This window comes from Theobroma umbraticum, unplaced genomic scaffold (assembly GCF_002168275.2).
Source record: "Theobroma umbraticum cultivar Fairchild unplaced genomic scaffold, ASM216827v3 scaffold_44.0, whole genome shotgun sequence".
Lineage (NCBI taxonomy): Eukaryota > Viridiplantae > Streptophyta > Magnoliopsida > Malvales > Malvaceae > Theobroma > Theobroma umbraticum.
The window spans coordinates 4,726,092-4,735,962 of NW_018397255.1; the positions used below are offsets into that span (position 1 = coordinate 4,726,092).

Here is a 9,871-nt window from a genome sequence, read left to right on the forward strand (position 1 = left end):
TATTTTATTTAGTAATATTTAATAATAATAATTAAAAATAATAAATGAAAAATTATAAAGTTGAAGTCAAAGATATTTTTGTCTGTTAATGTACAACCAAGGGCAAAAATAAAAGTGACGGAGGCAAAATGAGAAATAGGGAGAAATGGTTCAGTGCGATTTAACCATTGCACCCTTCTCTTTATATATATATATATATATATTTTAAAAAAGTGATTTTATTAGTCTGTAACTCATATGTCATTCTAAATTTCTTGCTATTAAGTAATAAACTTTCCATGGCACATTGACTTGATCCGGACAGAAAAACCTGTAAAATTACAAAAGAGGCCGCACAATAGACAGTTGACCATACTTATTCTACATTCTAACCTCCGAGACAACAATGCATGGATTAAAAAGGCCGCTTGCCCTTGAACAAAAAGATAAAAACTATGAAATATTAATTTTTTAATGTTATTAAAAAAAATTTAAGCATGTTATGAAATTTTTTTAATTTTTTTTAAATTATTAAAAACTATGAAATATTAATTTATGCTTTTCAAATGAAAAAAATTGAAATATTAATTTATAAAAGAAGTTATAAATATAAACTTTTTTTTTTTAATAAATTCCATGAAAGTCCAAAAAGACAGGGCCAAGTTATGGGCCAGGACCAACATTAGGTTTGAGGGAGTAGGCCCAACTAGTGAGGTTTCTACCTGAAGGCCCATGCTGAGACATTATGGGCCAAAACCCTGCCAGGATTTTTTAAAGGCCCCAACCAAATAAAATTGTAGAGCCATGTAAATGAATGGCGTGTAGATTAGATTTGTCGTAAAATGTAAAAACAAAAGGCAAATTGGAATTGGAAGTTTCACTGCAAGGGTGTAATTAATCAGCTGCAGTCAATTCTTCAAGTATGCCAAACGTGCAGTATTTATTTAAATAATGATGATTTTTACACATGCCATCGAATTCCGAAGACCTTCATTTTCCTAATCTTGACTTGACCCATTTTCACATGTCTATTCCCATATATGATTATCATAATGGTTTTCTTTGTATCTTCTCCTCCTAATTGTAATCTGCTTCATGTTAGTGGTGTGCAAAAACCAGGATCAACTTGCCTTTATATATTGCAAAATTTCAATTTAACTATAATCTACTTCAGTTATTGACTTGGAATTATTTCTGATGAACATTGACTTGGGATTCAACACCCATCAAAAGTGGGAAAAAAAAATACCAAGACTTGGAATTCAACTCAGTTCTAAACCAAGTTGACTGATAAAATTATGGTTCATTCCTGCTTCTTTATGTTATTACTTTATCCTAAATCGCTGCAACATGGCCAACTCTTTAAAACATTGAAGAAACAAGAAAATGAAGAGGGAAATTAGCTATAGCCGATTTTCCCTGGAAAGATCTGAAACCAAATTGAGCACCAAAGCAGAACAATTATTGTACAGGGCAGGGGCGATATTTCCATGTAAACAAAAGCAAGTAGCTTTCAAAGTAGGTAGTACTTTAAACGAGTGTTGTATTAAAGGTGGAAAGTTTTAAAAAGAAGCATTTAACTATTTTGCAACGAATGGGGGATATATGGGAAACTTTACAACAGGAGTTCTGCCTCTCTTTTTCTTCTACATATTAACCTAACTACTTTACAACTTAGTAATTATGGGGGTTTGGAAAGGAGCCTTCTCACCTTTTCTTTGTTCCTTTTTTTATTTTTTTTTTGGCCCTTACATGCACTTGCACATGGTTAGTTGGAAACAACATGCCCTTCTTTATGGGGTTCAATGTTTAATTACTAGAATCAACAATATTTTTGCTTTCTTTTCCATTTCTTTAATCCCATAATTCATGCTTTAACAAATTAAAAGCTAGATTAAAGTATTTGATTTATTTGTAATACTTTCTCAATGCAAAGCTGCTTTGGAACTGGCAGATTAACACCCGCAATCACCACAAGAATTAAAAATGATTTTGAGTACGATCATGTATGATTAACGTAAATCACGTGAAGTTGGGTCCGCACCATCAATTTCTTGCCTTCGATTAATTTTCTTAATTTATATTTCATAAAGCGAAAAAGAGTTCCAAGGTGGCGTGGTACAACACTTGATCATTTCGACAATCACAGCCAACATTAAAAAACTGTACTTTAGTTTTTATGATATATAACAAACAAAATTCTTGCCTATTGAAGTTACCTTAAGCCAATACTTTGTAGATGAAAAGGGGAAACCATCCTTTTGTTTTTCCCTGCTTTCCTTCTTGTTGCTTCTGCGCCTGTTTCATTCCTTCCATGCATGCTACCTCATAAAGTTACTGCAGGAACGGAACCATGAACTCTTTTACACGTAGTCACGTACCCCTTTACATTCTCTCCAACTCAAAATAAACGCTTTCTTGCCTAAAAAAAAATGCAAAACCCTACCAGTGACCCATCGACACATTCACAATTATTCATCTCTTTTCCTCATCTGTCTCTTTCATGGCTTCGTCTGTATTATCAGGCGGGGAATGCTGACAGTGTTCGAGGGAAGGACCCAATTTTTCCACTTAGGCACCACTCAGTTGTTCCCCATAACATGAGCATCTGGTTCACATGGGAATCCATGTGACCAACAAGTTAGGCATAATCCGGCCAATTCTCATGATTCATGAATCATGATCACCACACGCCCCCATTTTGCATATGTACACATATAAATTGTTAATGTATGTACACGTACGCATATCATCTCAAGACGAAACCACCAGCCCACCACCCTCCCCGGCCATGGCTCTACCCTCAAGGTGGGGACCGGTTCTCGAGAGCATCACACGTGTTGCGAATCTCTTTTTATGTGTTACCATGTAGTTGACACGTACGCTAGAGGACCATCCCCCTCCCATGACACATGAACTCTGACAACTCAATGCCCCAAAGGTTCCTCTCCCATGCCGTGTTATGAATCTAACAATGTATATATACCAAAGTACGTATACACGAATCACCATTAATAATGAGCATGGCCTAGTTGTTGTTCATGTCAAAGACTCTTGTACTTGGGATAATGTTACATGCAATCCCAAGTTTTACTTCTCCAAGGCCTCCACCTAGCCAGGCTATACCTCTATCTGACGATGGTTCGTGAATGTAGGAGCATGGCCACTGTTTAAATGTGACAATAATCAGTCAAATTCTTTGTCAATTGACTTAATTCAACATTGGAAATAATAATTGTTAAGCCTTATCAGATTTACATATCTTTTTCCAAGAAACTAAATGTCTTGAGCAACCAAGAAAAAGGATACGCGGAAAAGAGGAGGAAAGAGGTGACATTTTAGCAGAGAATGAGGGAGGCATTTGGAGGGGCAGGTGTCTCCCTTCCCTGCCAATAATTGAGGCTATGCAAAGACTTAGTTTAAGTCAGTTAAGGCACCAATCATGGGGGTTTGAATCTTGTGGACTTCATCTTTCCACGTACGAGGGAGCCCAGGTAGTGAAAAGGCCTTGGAACCATGTTAATGTCCCTATTCAAAAACCAACGTGATTTTTTTTTTCCTCACATCAAACAAGCCCTTTAAGTGGATTCCACCTCCTCATTCAACCATAGATTCCCATCCTTGGTGGTGGGTTTCCCTTTCAAAAACCTACCCAAAAATATTATTATCCATGCGCAATTCAAAACAAAGAAAATCAAATGAAGCAGAATTCTCTGCTCCTCTTTTGTGGGGTTCCTCCAAATCTAGGTACCCAATGGGTCAGACCTGTTCTTCTGGTTGAGAGCAATGGCTATTCTTCCTCCCATATAGGGACTAATATAATTTATATCATAAGCTAATGGTCTACATTGCTTTGTGGGGTTTCAAGAGGGATCATCCATGTTTCAACCCTTCCTCCAATGGAGTTTCTGATGCATGTTTCTTGTTCCAAGAACAAATATCGGCGCAGCTTTCTCGACTGTCAATTCAAATAATTTCTTTTGGTAGTAGTCAAATAATTTGTGTTTCACGAATTTTAATATAAATTTTGCAAGTGTCCTATTGTGATGCCAACTCAATTCGTCTTTGTTTATAAATCAAGGAGTATCTCTTAAGGCTACTAGGACAATTATCCTTTCTTTCTGATCTCCCTTGTCTGACAAAAGGATGTATGTAGATTTATGGTGTGTGAAAATATAGGCAGCTAATAATAATAAGGGACAAGCAAAACAGGTTAATGTGGACATGTATACTAGTACTTCACAAATGGAAATATACCCCTTCCTTTTCTCTCTTTTGGCAGCACATACTACAAAATTTAATAATTTATTTATTCATTGTAATTTCCTTTTCCTATAATAAAAAGAGTTTCAATAAATTCATGATATTTACATCATTCTACAATATATAACTATTGACTGAGCTCAGCAATAACTTTTGGGTTAGATATCTTCAAATGCTGTCTCATAATAATTTTTAGAAAGGCTAGAAAGTCAGCCTAGTTGGTTCACTTCAAAAGATCACTTTCTTTTGATACAGCAAATTCATGAGCAACAGTTGGTAAAAGCTTCTTTTATAGTATAGAAATCACTTGATGGATCTGACAAGCATATTGCAGCCTTATAGTTTACAGTTCTCTGTATTTGCAACAATTATTGATCTAACAAACATCGAGAACAGGAAAATTTGTCTCAACTACAGTATCAAGTTGCACATGAATGCAAGATTTTTTCAGCGTTGACCAAAGCCAATTGTTTCTACATGTGGTTAATTGTCTCATAAATTATTGGTCACTCTAACTTCGTACTGCAAGGAAAGGAATCAAAAGAGAATCCATATAGAATCCCAGATGGTATCTGAATTATTATCTGTTTGATTTAAATAAAAGAAGAAAAAACTGTTCTGGCGAGGTGAAGTAGGCGCATGCTGTTAAAGAAGAGAAATCTTTTCCAATATCTGCCTCATAAACTTATCCTTTTGACTCAGCAGAGATACAGTTTTAAGTAAAAAATAAAGGGGTATTCGATCCTAAAATGGGGCCTGCACACTGCCAAAATCTTCCATGATCCAATCATAAATGGCTGTGATTATCTTATCTCCAAAATTACTGATCCATCCATAAGCTACACAAAAGAAAAAAAGGCCAACTGGTCCTTTTGCTGCTTGCTAGCTCCCTATATTGCCGGTTATATGGGATGCCACTGAATCTATACTGGATTGCATGCAGATTCATAGGCTTTCTTGATCAATAAACAATACCACAAACAGAAATGTATTAAACAAAATGCCAATTATCGAGGATTTTTTACTTTCCAAAACAGTTGTCATATGCAAAATATAATGTTCGTTAATATTTTATAAGATCAATAATGGAGGAATATAAAGCTAGCTAACTAAGCTATGTTCTGTTCTGTCAAAAGATGATTCCCTTTTTCTTGGTTCCCTACAACTTATAATGTCAGAAACCAATAGATAAAAATTTGCTATTGAGGGCATTTATGTTTTTTCTTTTTCTCTCATTTGATCTCCACCATTATGTATCATATCAATAATTTTGTGCAGCTCTGACAGGAGAGTAATGGGGAAGTGATGAAAGTGCTCTGGAGACCACATCCGATTCTATTCTTCATTTCACTCCAAAATGAGACCTGGAATATTCTTCCTACCTTTCCTTTGAAAATTGCTGATGTTAGAGATTCGTCCTAACAAGTTTTCGAGAGAACCCCTCCCCCCTGGTGGATGTAACCCGTGGAGTGGAGTTAAAGGAGGCTGTGAATCTAAGAGGTGGCAACCTAAAGGTCAAAAAGATTCACCTCAATCATACTATACGATAATGCAACATTTTCAGAGGCTGCTAAATTGATTACCTTCAAAAGAAAACTTTCGAGAGACAATATCTTCTCCGCCCTGAAATAGTGCAACCTGGTTTTGGTTTAGTTGTGGAATGTGCTAGCTTTTTCCGCAGCACCCTATTTAACAGTAGTTGTCTTCGCCTTCACATAGTCACTCACTTAAGAACCAGTCTGTCTCTCCCGTAATGAAGAAAAATAGGGAGGGTAGGCTTTTAGAAAAACTCAATGTTGTTTTTGTTTTTGTTTCATTTTTCAAATGTATTCAGTATTCAGGATTCATAGGTTGGAACCTGCTACCGAAGAAAAAGAAGAAAAATTTGAGTCAAAGCAAAGCAGAACTTAATTAAATTGGGAGATGGATATGCAGAAAAATGGTAGGAACTAGGAAGTGTATCAGACATTTTAAACTTCTTAAAAGACGCATTGGGAATTTTAAATAACTGAATAATTTTTTAGAACAGACATAGCCTATACATTGCTTGTATCACATCAAAATCAAATTTTCAATATGCCAAATCTTTTGAGAGGAAGAGAACTCCTCAGTCACAGGGGGAAAGAAAGATTGTGCTACTTTGAGTATGATAATTCTTTAGAAGGCTATGAATATGCTTAATAATTTCCTATCTTCAGAAAATTTTAGATTCATCATAGTCAAACTGATATGGTTTGTTTTATGTGTATTGGGTTTTTCATTGCAGAGCAACCTTAACAAGTAATTGTTACTGAGAGGAAAAAGTGATAGACAAACAGATAAAGTAGAATTTCTATGCATACCGGACAAGTTGCCAAGATACAAATCTTTACCCTTGTACCCAGCTAGTTACAAGATGTACAAGGCTTTCAAGCCAAAAGACAGAATTCTGTGTGATCATTTTTTCCTTCTTGTTCATCTTTCCTTGTCTTGAACAAGAATTCACTACATAATCTAAAATTCCACCCTTTTACAATTCTTGCAAGAGTGGAGAAATATTTCCATAATATCTTGTCTTTACATTCTGGATTGAGCTCGTACAGATAATTGTTTCCACTCAACCAGACGCCGTAAGAAATCCATAACCTGCAAATTAAAAGATACAAAAATTATGATTAAGTTACACAGCCAATTAGCATTCCCAGAAAATAGAACATTATGGTAGCAAAGAAGAAAAAAAATAGTAATAGTGTTGTTTGGAACTTACCTCATCTGGTTCTTGTAAAGAATAAGATGCACTGGTGTCCTTGGGAAACTTGGAGACAAGAATACCAAAACCTTGTCCTCTGTCTCTCAATATCTAGTAACAATGAAAAATCAAAGTATTAGCAAAGATCCACTTGTTTAATAAACAAAGAGATGCTTGGCTCTGATTTTGAGCATTCGATACCTTAAATGCATCTTCATCTGTGCGGTCATCTCCAATGTAGACGGGGAAAACATCAGTACAGTTAGCGAATCCTATGGAAAAACATTTATAATAGATGGTTAGTGATTAGAGAATATCATGTCTTTATTTTCTACTATAAACAAATTTCAAGTGAAATAAAGTAATGATGTGGTGGGGGTGGCTGCTATTTGAACACTTTATGGTTTTCCAAGTTTGGATATATATATATATATATATATATATATACACACACTCACACACACGAATGCACACGTTCAACAATCAAACAAGTTGTATTTTAAAGAATATATTTACTAGTATTAAGTAAAACTTACCAAGAGACTCTAACAAAAATTCAAGGGCTTTCCCTTTGTCCCATTTGATTGTAGGACGGATTTCTAAAACCTGCATCGTACAAATAACACCCAAAGTCAGACATCTCTCACTTAAACCTGTATATGGATATCACCAAAGGTTTATCTATCTTTACCTTTCTGCCTTGAGTAAGTCGAAGCTTGGGGTACTCCTTTAAAACTGACCTAACCTGCTGTGCCAGTTCAGTCCATTTCTGTATTTTAAAGCAAAACCGTCAGATTCCTTTAAAGGTGTATAGCAAATTACATGTAAACAAATTAACAGTTAGTTGTGATAATAAGTTAAAAACAGTAATAGCTATTGGCTTTTCACCTTTTCATCAACGCAACGAAAGTGTACAGAGAGACAAAACTTGTTATTCTCCACCTTAGCTCCTGGAGTTGATTTGGTAGTCTCAACTAATTGTTTGTAAACCTGGAAAGTTCATGGCGAGTTAAGAAAATGTCAACTATTTGAAGCTCTTTGTCTTTAATTCACATTGAGGGATGAAATGAATCAAGATTGTGAAGAAAACCAACCTCATCGATCATGGGAAGAAATTCACTAGCTGGTTGGAAGAGAACAGATTCAGTATCCTGAAGGAAAAACAAGGAGAAGAGTTAGGAAAAGAGAAGGCACAAGTTGTTTTTTACCATTCGGTGAAAGTCCTAATGCAAGTTCACTCACTTTGTTAGATTTGGAACGTTTCTCGGGCCCTTTAATGTCCATGCCATGACTTCCAGCGTAGTACAGCTCAGCTAATTTGACAAATTTATACACCTACAATTTCCATAAGAAGGAAACAACTTACTGATTTTGAAACCGTAAATGAACAAAAACAGTGATTACTTATTCTGAAGCTTTTTCAGTATCAAATTTGTTTTCTGAAAATAAAAATCAAATTTAAGGCCTGAAAAATGTACCTTGTCTCTGCATCTGCCACTCACTATAGCAGTAGGGAAACACTTGGCTAGCTTTCTCACTGTCTTTCTCATCTGGTTCAACAAACATGAAAAGTTGGTAACAGAAAAATTACTGATGAAAAGAACACGCAGAAGATATATACAAAGACTAAGCATGGTTTCATATAAACTACCTTCTTGGACATGAAAGCTCGATCTGGATCCTCAACAATTGGTGAAAGAGTGCCATCGTAATCAAGAAACATTACTATTTGTTTCCCTTTCGATGCATCTATTATCTGCTCAAACATCTCCAGGGCAGATGGATGTTGTAGCTGAAATATTTCCATCAACCACAATAGTCAGAATCATTATTGTCTCATAACAAGAACACCAGTCAAAAAAAGAACCTTTCCTCAAGGCTTGCAATAGCTTAGCACTTACATTCCAGGAACTTTGGTCATCAGTAAGGGAAGGTGTGGATTTTATATGAGTAGGAGAAGAGGCTCTCATGGAATCAACCCATGCATTAATTCTTCCTCCAGCATTGATTTCAAGGTTTTGAAGCAATTTCTTTCTTGAAATGGGGATATAGCCAGGGGGTGCTGGCGGTTTTTGTGCTGATACGGTCACTGTGATTGACATGTTGAGGACAGACTTTGCATCAGAGATCACATTTTGACCAGCACCCATATTCTTTGGTCTGTCTTCAAGGAAACTCACTACAAGAAGAACAGCCCGCATCAACATTTATAGTAAAGCTTAGCTACCTTAAAAACACAAAACCCACAGTTTTTATATTGCCCCAAATCCAAAAACAAGACTTACCCATTTCTGGAAATTAACGTATTTCAAAGAACACCTCAAACTCAAAAAGTGTTTGGATGTTAATGTTAAGGTGAAGAAAGAGAGTTCAAACTTCAAACAGAGGAGTTTACAGAGTACTCTGTTTTTTCTTTTTTTTAATCCTGTTGAAGCCCAAAGATTAAGGAAGTCGAACCAAATTGCAAGGCTAAAGCAGAGAAACAAAGTCACAAAGATTTGTCAAACAAGAAAGAAAGATGGATAGAGAAACGTTATAGAGAGAGAGAAGAGCAAAGAGAGAAGAGAATGTATGTGAGAGAGACAGAAGGGATTGAAGCCCATTTTATAGCAAACCAGACACAAACGGACGAAACAACGATGCTCCGGCCCCCTCCCAAACTCTTAAAAACATGGGACCCACCAAAGGTTGTGGGTCCCACAATCCTGACCCGCCCCCCAAATCCTGAGTTTTTTCCCCGAGGGCCCCACCTCCACCTGGTCCCCACTACTTTTTGGGAGGTTGGGGAGAAGCCGGAGGTAAACCAGAGGAAAAAGGAAAAGAAAAAAAATGTAGAAACTTTGCAATTCCCATGCCGTGCTGAACGGCCGTCTTTGGAGGTCACCAGGAGGAGTGCAAGGG

General features: G+C 36.2%; 1 protein-coding gene across 1 annotated transcript; it reads right to left on the reverse strand.

The window, feature by feature from the left end:
• Positions 1-6,546: 6,546 nt before the first annotated feature.
• LOC110429297 (putative trehalose-phosphate phosphatase J) lies at positions 6,547-9,555 on the reverse strand. The gene is made up of 12 exons (XM_021445260.2): positions 9,256-9,555; positions 8,872-9,149; positions 8,622-8,762; positions 8,449-8,520; positions 8,213-8,305; positions 8,065-8,121; positions 7,859-7,960; positions 7,662-7,739; positions 7,507-7,576; positions 7,172-7,242; positions 6,989-7,081; positions 6,547-6,867 (listed from the first exon to the last, which is right to left on the reverse strand). The coding sequence occupies exons 1-12, from the start codon at positions 9,257-9,259 to the stop codon at positions 6,799-6,801; spliced, it is 1,128 nt and encodes a 375-aa protein (XP_021300935.1). The 5' UTR covers positions 9,260-9,555; the 3' UTR covers positions 6,547-6,798.
• Between the last annotated feature and the right edge of the window lie 316 nt (positions 9,556-9,871).

Excerpts from the sequence above, each read along its gene's own strand:
- LOC110429297 (XM_021445260.2), bottom strand. Across the intron at positions 8,763-8,871 it reads ATGACCAAAGTTCCTGGAAT|CTACAACATCCATCTGCCCT; the intron begins GTAAGTGCTAAG and ends GAAATATTTCAG. Across the intron at positions 8,306-8,448 it reads GTGGCAGATGCAGAGACAAG|GTGTATAAATTTGTCAAATT; the intron begins GTACATTTTTCA and ends TGGAAATTGTAG.